Here is a 14892-nt window from a genome sequence, read left to right as displayed (position 1 = left end):
GACGTGAAATAAAAAGCAAAAAACAGAGATAGAAGGAAATATTACCACTATTGTGCTGGCTGGCAGTGTCTGAGAATGGCACACTATGGTGTTTGTTTCATCTTAGTCATTTCTGCATTTTCCAAATTTTCTTCAATGAGAATTTAAATTAGAAGGCATACTTAAGTAAAAGAGAAAGTGATAAAGAAAATAACAGAGAGCACAGCTGGATTCACAGGTGTGCAACCTCTGCAGTTGCCCAGGGTCCTGTGGTCAGGAGGCCCTCATGCTTGGTTTAATGCTCTGCTGTTGCTATTTTGAAATTCTTAATAATTTTTTAACAAGAAGCCCCACATTTTCATTTTACACTTGGCCCTGCAAAGTATGCAGCCAGTCCTGACCCAGAGGCAGCTAAATGCTGATCTGTTGACCACTCCGTCAACAACCACTGGACTTGCTCTAGTTTCCCCACTTCCCATCAAAAGGCTTCCAGATTGGAGGTGCAGCCAAACCTCTGCAAGAATGTTGGGGTGTAGTGGAAAAAGCGCCGGATTAGGAGTCTGCAGACCTGATTCTAGTTCCATCACTGGCTAGTGGTATGACTAGCTCTCTGTAACTCCTTTCTTCCAGCTCTAAAGCCTTTGCAATCCTATTTGTTTACAGGGCAGCTAGCCCACCAGGGTTAGAATACCCCAACAGCTATTTATTCAGCACGCACTCTGTGCAAGATACCAGGTGCTCTGAGACTCACTCCAAACCATGATGTGGATCTGCCAATCATTTTTCAGGATATCTCACCTTGCTTTCTGGACTCACTGCCTTATCCGAAACCCAAGTTCTATCTGGAATGATTGGCGCCTCCTTCACAGCTGTATCAGAAATCCCTTACGAAGGAAGGCATTGTGCTTCCAAGACGTTGGGCCACTGGGGCCAAATGTGCACATAACATTCCCTACCCTTTACTGAATGTGCACCAAGTGCCAGGCTTTCGGCTACGTTCTTTATTTATGTTCCCACTTAATCCCCTAAAATGGATCGGTAGTACTCTTATTCCTATTTTTCAGATAAAGAAACCAAGGTTTAAAGAGGTTAAGAAACTTGCAGCTTCTAAGGGGTCTGACTCCAAATGCACACGCTCTCGACAGTTCCACTAGACCCACACCAATTGCACAGGGCCATTGCTGCCGCCTCTTCAGCCCAGAACAGACCACAAAGTCTAGTTCCCAGTTCCAAGGTCAGACGGTGGGGGAGGGTGCAGGAGGCGAGGGAAACGGAGAATTTTGCAGGGGCTGGGAGCAGCGCCGCAAACACAGCTCGGAGCCTTCAGGGCGCTACAAGTTAGGAACCGCCCCCCGCCCCCCGCCAAGGAATCCCGGGGGCCAAGGGCTTGTCCGTATCCGCAACCATCACAGCACTCAGCCCCCACGGCTCCCACTCAGCTGGAGAAACTGCGAGAACCGGAGGGGCGGCTGCCGCCGTCGCGCGAGGTACACGCCATACCCTTCCGCGGCGTCCCACCTCCTCCCGACGCACGTGTTTAAAGAGTCCCCGCTCCGCCCCGCGCGCCCCGCTCGCCGCGGCCGCAAGTTTCCTGCGAGCGGCCGGCGCGCCCACGGCCGCCGCAGCGCCTCGCCGCCCGCCCGTCCCCGGCCCCCGCCGCCGCAGCTCCGCCCGCCCGCCCACCGGAGCCGGGGGCGCCGGGAGGGAGGGGACCCCGGGCGCGCCGCTCCCGTGCTCGCAGTGCCAGACGCGGCGGCAGCAGCAGCAGGTGGAGCGCGCTTGGCGGCGAGCAGCTCTTGGCCTGAAACCCGCCGCTCCTGCCGCCCGGGTGGGAGCGGGCCCGCGGGGCTGGAGGCCGGGCCCACCCCGCGCCCATCCCTAGGCTCCGGGGAACTTGGATTACCGAGGCCGGGGCCCGGCGCGCACAGGAGCGCACAGCAGCCCTGGAAGCCGCGTCCGGGGCGCAGGACCACGGGGACCTGGTCCTTCCCGGCCACCTAAAGACCTGTTCCCCCGGGAAGGCGCCGGCGGCGGCTCTGGGATTCGGGAGGAGCTCGCCGTCCGCCCGGGCCCCGCGCTGGGCGCTCTCCGTTTGCGCCCCGGCGGCGCAGGGGGTCCTGAGCGGCGCGTTCGCCTCTGCTCTGGGGCTGGGGCGCGGAGAGCGGAGGGCTCTTCCCTGGGGTTCCGGGGGCCCCGAGCCGCTCACGCGGTCCTCCCTGGAGTCCTCGCGCCCCTCGCCGTGCTGGTCTCGAGAGGCTCCCTGGCGTGCAGTCATCTGAGGAGTTCTCCACTGCTTTGGTTTCTTCTCTGATTTGGGGACAGTTCCCGCCAACGACGCTTGACGCGCCTTTTCCTTTTTTCGCGGGCGGGCTGGCATCCCGTGTCGCCGGAGCCTGCGGGAATCCTGTCTCTGTTCGCTGACCCTTAAGGCTCTCTCCGCTTGGCGTGCCTCCTCCTAGCCACTCGCCTCGAGGGCAGGGTGCAGGCGTGGCTCCTTTTTGCCCCTCTTTTGAGGGAGTGCGGTCGCCGAGGGGGACACCAGCCTCCTAGGGGCTCTTTGTGCGTGGCGGGATCGGACCACCGGCCATGGCCTTCACTTTCGCTGCTTTCTGCTACATGCTGTCCCTGGTGCTGTGCGCTGCGCTCATCTTCTTCGCTATCTGGCACGTGAGTAACTGGCCCAGCCGCTTCTAACTCTTTTCTTTGCCCCAAACGCGCCCCTGTCCACCTCCTTCCCCAGTTCCACTAAAATGCCACCTCACTTTCTCCGCATTGCGAGCGTGGGCGCACCGGGAGGCCAGCCGCGGCGCCTCCTGGGGTTGGCCCCCCTGGGGTTGCCCCCCGGCCGCTCCCGTGTCCCGGGCAGGAGACGGTGCGCGGCATCCAGAGGCCCGGCGTGCCTTCCGTGCCCAGGCTACAGGCTGGAGGCGGAGGGACCGCCGGTTCCCAGGCAAGGCACCCTTGCCAGGGCCTAGCCTTGAGTCCCGGGCCCCGGGGAGTGGCGGCTACAGCCCCGTACCCCCCACCTCGCCTGCCCCCTTCTCTCCTGCTCGCGGGAGGCGAGGGAGAAGCGCCGCTGTCGGGCCCGGCAATTAGTCAAGTAACTATAACAACTAAACATTTAAAATGTCAAAATCTGTGGTGGGTTGCGGTTAGACATATTGGAGACAAAGTGGAAACACGACAGGAGTGCCTTGTAAGAGGAAGTGGGGAGAGGCCCGGGGAGGGGAGCGGAGGGGACCCAGGTGATGGGGGTTGACTTGGGAGCTGCGGAACGGCAAGGGAGAGAGAGAAGCGAGAAGACGAGGGGGCCGGGGCAAAGCCAGGGATGAATGGGGCCTTGGAGGAAAGTCGAGGAGAGCGAGTTTCGTCCTTTGCTCTCCTGGGGCCCCAGCTGTCCCACTCCTGAAAGACTCCGGGGCTGCAGGTGGCAGACCTCCTTTCCCAGGCCCTCAGCATCCCCAGCGGGCACAAGCTTTCCTGCCCCCTTCCCAGGGCGACGCCAGGTGGAGGGCAGCGTGGTGGGTCCCAGTTCTGCAGGTGTGGTATGGGAATGGGGGAGCGAATGCTTCTGAATAGAAGTAGGAAGAAAGGGAGGGAGCCGGCCGGGGGAAGGCTCGTCTTCTCGTAGAGAGCGTGCCCGATGTGGGAGTCGATTGTACTGGAATTCCTCCTCTGAGGTTGTTTAGGTTCCCTCCCCTCACCATCAGAGGGCTGGCAGGGAGAATGTGTAAGGTCAAGCCTTTGAGAAGGAGCTCGGTAGTGCGTAGTCTCCCCCCATTAACAGCCTTGCCCTGCCGGGCAAGTCCGGGTGACTGGCAACTGCCCTGAGATGCATTCCTGGAGGCGTGGTCCGGGCGCCCCTTCGAGAGCGGAGCGCCCTGGGAGAGGACCCCGAATAAAGCCCGAAGGAAACTGCAGGGCGGGTGAGATGCAGGTGTTTTGTATAAGTGGTTACTGGAGTGAGAGGGTTTATCTTAAAATAGAACTAAGCAGCTAGAGCTGCTCCTGTGACAAGGCTCTCTGGCAGGGAGGACAGGGAGCCCCCCACCCCCACCCCAGGAGCGCTTTTAATCATGTCACCTTAGGAAAGTCGCTAGCTGGGCTTCCTTCCACATCTCCCAAGTGAGGAGGTGGACCCGGATGATCTCCAAGCTTCCCCTTCTGTCTAACATGGTGTGAAGTCCGGGAATCAGTTGATTTCGGCATCTGGGGGTGAGACAGAAGGAATTCAGACACAGGGCTCTTGGAACTGTTCAGAAATCCTGCGGGTGAGAAGCGGTGGGATTTCACAGCCTCTCCTCCTCTGCCCTGGAAGGCTGGGTCTCATCTGTGGTAGGGAGTTGAGCCTTGAAGTTGTCGACAGTTGTTAAGGGAAAAGGAAACTTTACCTAATTTAGAACAAAAAAGGATGCAGAACACGTCACGCCCAGACAGTGCCGCTGACCCCTGCTAATGTGTTTTAGAGGAGTTTTTCTCTGCTTTTTTGGATTTGGGGAGTTGTTTGCATTCTAGAAGGCTAACTACTCCCTTTTTCCAGAAATACTTCATTTGCTGTTTCTGTATGTTTTTGCCTTGACCAGAGGGTGGCAGGAACCAGAGCTCCCTCGAACTGTCAGGCTTGGAGTTCTCTGAACCAGCCCCTGAAGCAGAGCAGGTAACCAGAAAGAGTGATTTTTCTCTCCCTCAGGGGTAGATGATAAATAATTCAGGAGCAGTTAATTAAATGGACAGTTGGTGCTGCTGGATGACTAATAGATGTTTGCATCACAACCAGGCATTGCTCTGATCCGGTATTGGCCTCCGCTCTCCGGGGTCCCAGTGCTTACCCCCCTGTGCAGGGGAGCTAAATGCCATCAGATTCCTAGTCTGGCTCAGGTCCTGACCTGAATCCCAGTGGCAATGGCAAGATTCCAGTTTCTAGTAATAAAAGGATTTGTACTCTTTGAATTCAAGTTACGATAACAATTCCCCAGTCTCAGCCCTCTTCCTTTCCTAGTCTTTTCCTCCTCCCATTTTCCAAATCAAACCACCCAAAGCCCCACCACATTGATTAGGTTCCGAAGCATCGAAAGGGGAAATCTGAGACCGTCGATTGCAGCGCACACATTGTATGTGTGGGAGTTGAGTATATGGCCGTAATTATTTCCACCAAAACTTAGGAGAGTTAGTTTTGTATTAGATTCTGTGTTTGCTTGCTTTCCAGCTTCGTATATTCCTCGTCTGTTTCTTGATATGACGAGCCATATTGATTGCGTAGATGTAATGACACCCCAAATAATGAATTGGGCACTTAACACAGAGCGGTTAGAAAGCCAGCCTCATCGCCATCCCCAGGCCGAGAGATAGGAAGAGGGCGTGTTTTCCTTATTTAATTGTACATTCCTACTCAGGGGTAAGGATAGTAGCTACTGCTCGGTGAGTGTCTACGGTAGGCCAGTTGTTGCCACTATGGACGCCCTTTCAGGTGTTCCTCCAATTGTTTACCTCTTTCTTCCCACTGGAGGCCTGGGAGCGGGGATGCATGTGGCCAGCCATAGGCACGACATTTCTTGCAAGTCTTGTCTTTTTACTTTGAACATGTATCTCCATTTGTTTTCAAATGAAAATGTTTCGAATTACCAATTTGTTTTATATCAGCCCCTATCTTTGAGTACATTTGTCACCTTTGGACGATGCGGAATAAAACTGAGGGGTTTTTGTGGCTTTGCATACCTTCGGGCACGGGGCTTCTTACTGCCCAGGAAGCCATTTAGTCCTCACAACTGACACTTTACAGATGATGAAACTGTGGATCAGAGAGGTTATGAAATTTGCCTGGGGTTACACAGCTGGTATGTATTGGAGCTGGGATTTGAGCCGAGTCTGAGACTCTTAGGCCCATGACTTTTTTCTAACCCTAGTTACTGTGTTTGGCTTAACTTTGATGAGAGTGGATAACATTTCTATCCAAGGAATTACGTTCCTCTGTATAAATAAAATACTCAGGGTTGGAATTTCTGATGGAACAAGAAGACACCAAACACACTATTGTATCCTTTTTAAAAAGAGGAAATTCTACTTCATTTTTTTTAAAATTAGTTTTTCTGTTTATAAAATGATGCAGGTTCATTGCCAAAAATTTTGAAAATACAGGGACATGTAGTGGAACAAAATCACCACTAATCTTATCATCCAGAGCAGATTTGGGTGTGTCTTCTTCCAATCATTGTGTATGTGTGTATTTTTAAAAGTTGCGTATGGATGTTTAGAAGGAAAAAAAAATGCTCTGTGGGGTTTCACCTGGGAAGTGATATCTCTTTGCAGCCTGTATAAAATGAACCATGTTTCCTCACAAGAGCCCTTTTGGCTCCAGCTTGGTTGAGCCTGTTTGCAGACGGTCTCATTTATATAAACACAGACAAAACCACTCTTTGAAAAGATCAAACATTCGTTACTAGTTATTTCAGGTTTTTAGCTTTTAAAATTTCTTCTATCTAGGGTTATTTTTAAAAACTCTGAGTTTTGACAACATACAAATGAAGTTAATTCTTAATAATATTTTTTTGGATTCGTAGCAGCAGTTGCTATTGGAGAGTTTTAATGGGCCCTAACAGATGATAACAAATACAAATTTACGGCGAGGCAGTTTTAGTAGGCGAAATGTCTTGATGGCTGAACGTTTTAGCCAGTTCCACCGGCACAGACTCAGCCACTGGGGACCGAGTAAACTTTGCAGTTTCTCAAATTATCCATCTGGAAACAAGAAGTGGGTTTATGTAAAGTGGTTGGATGCTTGGGGTTGACAGTGGCCTGCCCTTTGAAGACCTTCCTTGTGCTACCCAGGTGGGTCTGCCGAGCTCTTAGCCGTGCCTAACCTGTCTCCACTTTTGGTTCTGTCTGGGACGTCTCCGTCCCCTCTGGTCTCTCCCTTTTGGATTTGATGTCTGCACCTCCAGCCCCCCTGCTCCCTCCTCTCTCGTCCCCACCTCGTTCTCCGTTGCCTCCTGGCTAGCCTAGAAGGAAGCTGCCTGAGAGCATGTTCCCTTTCTGCCTTACCGTTGTTTCTCGAGGCTAGAACAGTGCCTGGCATGTAGGAGGGGCTTGGTCATAGAATAATTTCTTGTTCCCTTCTGGCTGATGCGGCAACTCACTTCTGGTCTGGCTTCTGGCTGCTTCTCAGTGCCTGCTCCCCAGGCAGTATGGACACGTGCATTTTCTGCTGAACCCCGTTACTTGAAACCTTGGAAGCTGTAGTTGTTACAAAAGAAGACTGGCCGTCACTGGCGTGCCGTCTTGAGGACAGTGGAGCTAGTTACCCCACAGCGGATGGCGTGGGAGCGGTGCCAGCCGTACCTGGAAAGCGCGCCTCCCTTAGGTGTGATGTCTGTGCTAACTCGTGCTGCTTACCCTTGCTGGCCTTGAGGCAGTGGCTGGCGATTTTCGGTAACTACCCCTGGAAGAGAAGGCTTATGCATCATTGTATTTCTGCCACAGTCAGCTGGAGAGAGAGGAGAGGAGGATGCTGAATTCAGAGACCAGCTAAAAGGAGCGGCCGCTGGCCCGTCACCCCGCCTGGGGAGGTTCAGGGTGGGGCTGGGGTCAGCTGTTGCAGGGGCACTGGAACCTTTGACTTTGACGTTACAGTTGCTGAACAAGCATTAAAGGCAGTGGCTGTTGCCAGGTCTCTGCCAGGTGCTTGGGGTGTGCGCCTCTGTTGGCCCTGAGGCCATGCCTGGGCGGAGTTCCCTCCTGAATCGTGAGGTCTGATGACTTCACTTGGCTCATCCAGGCCCTTTGCCCTTTGGCCAGCTGGCCCGTTCTCTCCTTGCATACACCTGGCTCTGTGCTGTCTCCTCTGGGCTTGTGTTCTGTTGCCGCTCTCCCAGCCGCAGAAAGTCTGCAAATACATTCCTCTCCTGTAGACGGCTGTCTGGGGAGGGCCCTCGCCAGGCTTCCTGGTCGCCATCATCTGGCTCCTGTCGGCCGTTCCTCCAGGGATGCAACAGAGAACTGGCATCTGGTCACAGTCATGTCCGCATCCTGCGTCACCCGTTGGGTGCTGTCACTGATCTGACCTCACCTCCAGTCGCCACTGGTCACCTCCAGTGACCACATCCATCCCTTCAGCCACACACCCTGGCTCTGCCTGTCCAGGGCGAGCCCTGGGCTCTCTCGCTCCCGGCCGTTTCCTCTCGCCCTCTCCGCGGTCCCCCCGTCGTTGAGGAGGAGAGGGTTCAGTTCCTGCTCTGTGCCATCCAACCTCATCATCCTCCACCTGGCTCTTACGCTGCTCTCAGCTGCTGGGTCCTGTGTCCCATCGCTCTCACCTGGAAGCCCTTGGTCTCCGAGGAATCCACTCATTTCCCCCTCTGCTCTCACCCGGGTGCCTGGGGGCTGCTGGGGCTGACATCACTATTGCCTCAGAAGTCATCAGCGTCATCCCGGTCCGTTCTCTCAGCTCCGACAATACTGTTCTAGATCTTTGGCATTTTCTCAGAGCCCCATGAAGCTCCGCAAAGCCCCCCTACCATCTCCTCTCAGCAGATGACGTCACCTCCAACTCACAGAGAAGATGGAGGTCATCAGACAGGGACACCTCCATTCCTGCCCGGCCCCCGAGCTGCTCTGATTCTGCCCGTGCGATTTCTCCTTCCTTCCCAGACTCCGAAGGAGCAGAGTCTTTCCTCCTGTCTGAGGCCGATGCCCCCCTGCCTGCTCCCCAGGGACGTTGCTCCATCCCTTATCCCCGCTTCCTGTGTCCTCGGCCACTGCCCCTTGCTGGTCCTCACCCCTGGCAGATGTGGCGTCTCTGAGCTTGCAGACAAGCCTCTTTATCCCCTCGTCAGGCCACCCAGCCTCTCTTCCCTCGCAGACAGCTTTTGCCTCCCCACATCCTGCCTCCCGTTCCCTCTTTTTATTCTTACATCAAACATACAGAAAAGTAGAGACTCATGAAACCTTCTTCTGCATCCTCCACCAAGAATTAGCAGATGTTAGCATTTTGCCACTTTTGCTTCCTTTCTGTCTTTTTAAGGCATTCGTTTCCTCCTTGGCCACTGCCTTGTGTCCCCACCTCTTCTCAGCCCTGCTCTTGGCAGTGGCAGCACTGGTCTCCCACTGGCCAGTCTCTGAGTACCATTTAGTGCTTATTGGAACCTCTCTGGTTCTGACACGGTCCACGACCTCCTTGTGGCTCTCTCTGCACGCTGCATCTGTGTTCCTCCCCTTCACCTGACCATTTCTCCCTGTCTCCTCTCTGGGCTCCTCCTCCTCTGCCTTCATTTACCTGTTGGTGGTTCTCCGCCCCAAGATACCGATGCTTCCCGGACCTGTCCTCCGACGCAGACTGTCTATCGGGCTGCCTACCCGGCGTCCCCCAGTCGGTTCCAAACTGAATGCATCCACGTGCCCTCCTGAGCCCTCACGGCCTCAGTGGACCCAGTACCCACCAGTGCCTCGCCACTCCTGTCCATTCTTTCTTCGCTTCCTGGTCATATCCATCCCCTGTTCTCCCTGCATGTGGCCCTGCCTTGGTTCAGGCTCTCGTCTGCTCCTTCTCAGAGCGTTGTGGTCCCTTCCAAAATGGCCTCCTTGGTTAAACTCTCACCTGAATGAACTCACCCCACCGCTGCCGAGAGTGGTCTTTCTTGGCAGGATCTCTTCCATACTAACCATTTCTCTGGCTTCTTTCGCCTGCTAGATCTGGCTGTTTGACTGTCGCCAACCCAAGCTTGACAAACTCTTGCTCAGGGAATGGTTTCCCAGATGCACCTGGTTATAGCGGTCATTGGATGCCTGTTAAAAACACAGTTCCTGGGCTCCACTGGAGGCCCGGAGTCCCAGGTGCGGTGGGAGGATGCCGGAGCCCAGTCCAGCATTGCTGGGTTGAGGGGAGACCCCAGATGACACAGGTCAGGCTGGTTGAAGGTGCGGAGGGCTCTGCTGGGCTGAGGTGCTGAACAGCGGGCGTCAGAGAGGAAGTGCTGTCCTTGGAATAGGCTGTCAGACAGTGACCACATCCCACATGGTTGTCCCGGGGCAGAGATTGATGTCCAGGCTGGCTCAGGCTGTGTTGATTTTCTGCTTCAAGGTAATGGCCCCACGGTATCTTGTGGCTCCCGTTTTTGATTGAGGATGATTATGAAATACACCATTCTCCCATCCTTTGATGACCAGGTGTAGATAGTCCCCTCGTAGCTTAGATAAGGCAGATATTAAATTCCAGGCTGATGTGTTTGCCCGTCGTCTTGTTTCCTCTTCTTGTAGATAGAGAGTCCTAAGAAACAAAATGCCCTGTTAGTTTAGAGAAGAGGCGTTAAGTGAGTCCTGTACAAACACTGAGGTCGTGCACGTGACGACAGACTCCACGCTGAGGGGTGGATGAAGGAGTGCTCCAGGAGTGACTGGGACTTGCCCGCCCTGCTTCTAATGGCACTCGGAATCTGACTAATTCCCACGAAGGTCACCGAAAACTCCAAGTGCACGATTAAATCCTGAATTGGTCTCGAATACCAGTCCAGAACTTAATGATGAGTCTGGCAAATATTTTTCGTTTGGCATAGAAAGTGAGGCAAACATGAGACAGTCTTATGCTAAAATAAAGCCAAAATATAAAACACTAAAAAAGATACCTAAATCAAGATCAAGCTGGTAGGCCATAACGGAGCCACCAACATCTCTGTGTGCACAGGTATTAAGACTGCAGAATCTTGGTTGGGACAGTCCCTGCTACAGGACTTGGGGATTGAAGACAGGGATCTCATAGGATAAAGTCTACATATGTTTGGCGTTGGAGGCCCATTACAATGAGTGTCTCCCTGCCTTTGCAGGCAATCTCCCACTCGCCCACTTCTCACTGCCCCAACTCCACAGGTAGACTTTTTTTTTTTTTGCTGAGGAAGATTCACCCTGAGCCAAGATGCCCTGCCAATCTTCCCCCTTTTTTTTTTGTATGTGAGCCACCACCACAGCAGGGCTACCAACAGACAAGGGGGGTAGGTCTGTGGCTGGGAACCGAACCCAGGCTTCCGAAGCAGAGTGTGCCGAACTTAACCACTAGGCCACCAGGGCTGGCCCACACAGGTAGATGTTACTGCCTGCTAGATATGTGTATTTATTCTTCCCACGAGGAAAGACTTTCTCCCTCTTGCATCTAAATTCTGCACATTGTTTCACTGTCTGGCTCAAGTGCCACCATTATCAACTCTGCTCCCTCCCGCCTACCACAGATTCCTAAAAGCTCGTGTGGCTTGTTTGCTCCTGTGCGCATACGGCCTTGTGGCAGTACACACTTTCTCGTGTGTCCGCCAGCTCTCTAAGTGAAGTAGAAGCTGATGGCAGGCAGGGCCCTGCTGTCCACGTCTTGCATTCACAGAACTTAGGAGGACACACGAACCTGTGTGGAGCCCATGGCTGGTTGTTGTGACTCTCAGACTGGTGGCGAGAGGAATGCGAGTCACCTCTTAGGCAGTCTTGTGTGGCTCGTGAACCCAGAAGCTTGCAAGTCTCATCTCTTCAAAGAAAAGCAGGAGCCTGTGGCTTTGGGGACGGCGGTGGCCGGCTGGGGGGCAGCGCCCAGGTTTCGGCCCTGCCATGGTGGGCTGTCTGGCAGTGTGCCGGGGCTCCTGTCCACCTGGGCAGAACTCCCAGGTACGAGAGCTGCTCCTGCTGTCAGCCCTGGGCCTGGGCTCGGCAGGGAGAGTCAGCGCAGTGCGGTTTCCAGGACCCACCCGTCAGTACGGGTTGGGCGCCGTTGTTAGAGGGGACTGCCTCACCCTCCAGGGGTGCCCCGCGCCACCGGCCTTGGTACTGCCGTCTGTGACGGGGCTCCGAGAACAGAACCTTCCATCACCACCTGACTCTGAGGCCATTGTCGTAAGTGAACAGTTACTCAATTACTCCAGCTGAAGGACTGATAAGGGCCTCAGTTACACACAGGCATGTGGAGGGCCGGGGCTCGCTCTTAACCTCTGTCTCAGCAGGGCTGTGTAGACACTAATTATGTGTGTGTTCAATTGGACCGGGAGAGAGAGAGAGAGAGAGAGAAAGGGATCTCACGTAGCCCTGAGTTTCTACTTTGGGCTCTGTCTGGCTCCTGTAACTTTTTGATTTTATCTTTTTGTTGTGGAAAAATATACATAACAAAATTTACTATTTTTAACCATTTTTAAGTGTGTAGTTCAGTGGCATTAAGTACGTTCACATTGTTGTGCAACCATCACCACCATCCATCTCCAGAACTTTCTCGTCTTCCCAAACTGAAGCTCTATACCCATTAAATACTGACTCCGGTTCCCCCTCCCCCAGCCTCTGGTGACCACCACTCTGCTTACTGTCTCTGTGAGTTGGTCTCTTCTATGTACCTTATATGAGTGGAATCATACAATATTTGTCCTTCTGTGTCTGGCTTATTTCAGTAGCGTAATGTCCTCAGTGTTCATCCATGTTGTAGCATGTGTCAGAATTCATTATTTTTTAAGGATGAAGAATATTCTAGTGTATGTCTAGCCCACGTTTTGTTTATCCATTCTTCTGCTGGGTCCACCTTTTGGCTATCATTGTCAATAGTGCTGACACGAATGTGGGTGTACAAATATCTCTTCGATACCCTGTTGTGCATTCTTTGGTGTATATACCCAAACGTGGAAATGCAGGGTCACATGGTAATTCTACGTTTAATTTTTTGTGGCTCCTCTAATGTTACAAGCAGAAACTCTCTTGCTCCTTAGTCCTTGGTGCACCAACCCTCTGACTTTTCGTGACCCTTTGGCTCCTGTTGGTTGCCTCCCTCTTGGATGGACCAATGGCAGTGCCCCACACATCCCAGGTCTACTTGTTCGCCCAAATATCTGGTCCGTTTTATTACATTACTCTGGAATGCTCAAGTCCTTTAGGTGAATAAAATAGTGATAGCATCTTTCTTCAAGTCTTAGCATTGCCTCCTATTTGTCAGGAGTTATAAATGCTCCTTAAACAGATTTTACTGGAGGCAACACTTGGGCTCTGCCAGGCAGATGGCCCCATGACCACAGCTCTTCCTTCCAGGGGTTTTCATCAGGAAGAGACATCAGTGTTTCCGGAGATTTTAGGCCTGAGAAGGTTTTGTGTGTGTGAGAGAACTGAGAAACGCACCTGATGTTAAGAACAAAGGGATCTTGTGAAAAATTTTGTTGTTGTCGTTCATTAAAACTTTATTTGCATTTTTGTAAGTGCAGATATTCATGGTGGCTGCATGGGGCGGACGGGCAGCCTCACGCGGGCTGCAGAGGAGCCGAACACCCTCTGTTTGTTCCTGCCCCTCTGCTGGGGACTGCTGGGGCCCGGAAGTGAAGCAGGCTGTCAGTGCGCTGGGAAATGCCTGGAGCATGACTTCATTTTCTCGTTTCTTTAAGCTGCCTTCAGTCACAAAAGTGGTTTAAAAAACCAAACTAGATTTGTCAAAATGTAATTTCACACACACATACACATGCAGTTAGCACCACAACAAAAAATATTCCGCAGCATTGCAGATCCCACCCTTTCCTGGCCATAAGTTTTGGGAGGGTGGGATTTGCTTTTCTCCGTCCTCCTGGGTAAGAGTGGGTGGTGGGCTGGTGCAGGAGCTAGGGAATGGCTGCCTGCATGGTCCAGCCTTGAGTGCCACGGACACCTGGAACTGCGCATGGGGGGTTGGGTTTCTGTGATGCTGTCTGACCAGAACGTCGCTATAACTTCTGGTCCTTTGCAGTGTCTGTAAAAGCTGCAGATGTGTGCCCAGGACACGTTTCTGACTGAACGACACACTGATTTCGTTTCTCTGGACACCCTTCCTCCTAGCGAGGGGGGAGCCGCAGGGCAGGCCACTGGGAATCCACGGTACGTCCCCCTCTGCATTCCTCAGCTTTTCCATTCACGTTCTTTGGTTTCCCACTTTTATTGTTTCCTCTCTCTGGCCAGTGCTGTACCCAGAGCTCAGCTCCCCAGCCCTGCCCAGCAGGTAGACCTGCTGCCTGGCTGGTTCAGGAGAAGTCTGCGGTTGTTGAGTCTCTGACATTGCAGACTCCCAGGCCTTGACTGCTCTCTCTCTCTCCTTTCTTCTCGTCTGTCTCCATTACCTCCTTTTATTCCTTCCCCTGTGCGTATATCTTAGATCTGCCAGAGGCTGCACAATGTTACTTAGCCCAGCTGGAGGGCCCAGGGGCTGGGAAGTTAGTTGACACCCCTCCCTTCCCCAAGGTCTCTAGAACCATGGGCTGACATTTCCAGATACCATCCTCCTTAGGTGTCTTTTCTGCTTTTGTGTTCCCATGGTCCGTTTTGACTACGGGATACAGTTCTCCTGCTGGGAAAAAATGCAGGGGAGGAAAGCAGAGTCTTGGAGCTGACTTCCTTTTTTTTTTCTTATGGCAGCTGATTCATGAACCCTAAAAAAAGAGTTGAGAGCACATAGCCAGCTAGCTGTAGCAGCCCAGATGGCCCCCTATATAATAGAGACATTTGTACCTTCGATAAAAAGTATTTAGGTGTGTGCTGTGAACCTTATTGAGAGAAGGAGTTAGCACCTGCATTTGAGGGGTGTGGGTATGGAAATAGCCAGATGATTCTAGTCGCCCAGAGCACAAAGATTAAGAAACAGGAGTTGGGAGGTCTGAGGCCCGGATATGGGGGAATCCTGTGAGGGGAGGTGGATTCTGAGGGCACTGACCTGCTCTGTCCACAGGCCTGAGGTGTCCCACTCTCGGGTGTGTCACAGGCAGAGGCAGAGGGGTCCGGCCTGGATGTCTGTACCTGTGGAGATGGACTGCACGTCCAGCTTGTGTGTCCACCTGAGGTCCTGCCGGCTGGGGAGGCGTCACAGCAGCTGTAGGCAGACCAGGGCCAAAGAGAACAAATTTGTGCCAACTATTTCTAAATTCCACACTGAATAGATGCCCAGATCATCCTGTTTCCCTT

At 53.1% G+C, this 14892-nt stretch overlaps 1 protein-coding gene across 2 annotated transcripts in view; it reads left to right on the top strand.

Annotated features, from left to right (window-relative positions):
• The first annotated feature begins 1710 nt into the window (after positions 1 to 1710).
• Positions 1711 to 14892, top strand: part of CNIH3 (cornichon family AMPA receptor auxiliary protein 3) — a 110067-nt gene continuing 96885 nt past the window's right edge. The window contains exon 1 of one of the 2 annotated variants that reach the window (XM_008528622.2): positions 1711 to 2646. In XM_008528622.2, the coding sequence (XP_008526844.1) occupies positions 2566 to 2646 (81 nt within the window). In that variant the 5' untranslated portion in view covers positions 1711 to 2565. The remainder of the gene's footprint in view (positions 2647 to 14892) is intronic. The other variant, XM_008528624.2, reaches the window with a different exon arrangement.

Source organism: Equus przewalskii, chromosome 31 (assembly GCF_037783145.1).
Source record: "Equus przewalskii isolate Varuska chromosome 31, EquPr2, whole genome shotgun sequence".
Taxonomy (NCBI): domain Eukaryota; kingdom Metazoa; phylum Chordata; class Mammalia; order Perissodactyla; family Equidae; genus Equus; species Equus przewalskii.
Note: the sequence above shows the minus strand (reverse complement) of the source record. Positions and strands in the feature narration are given on the sequence as shown.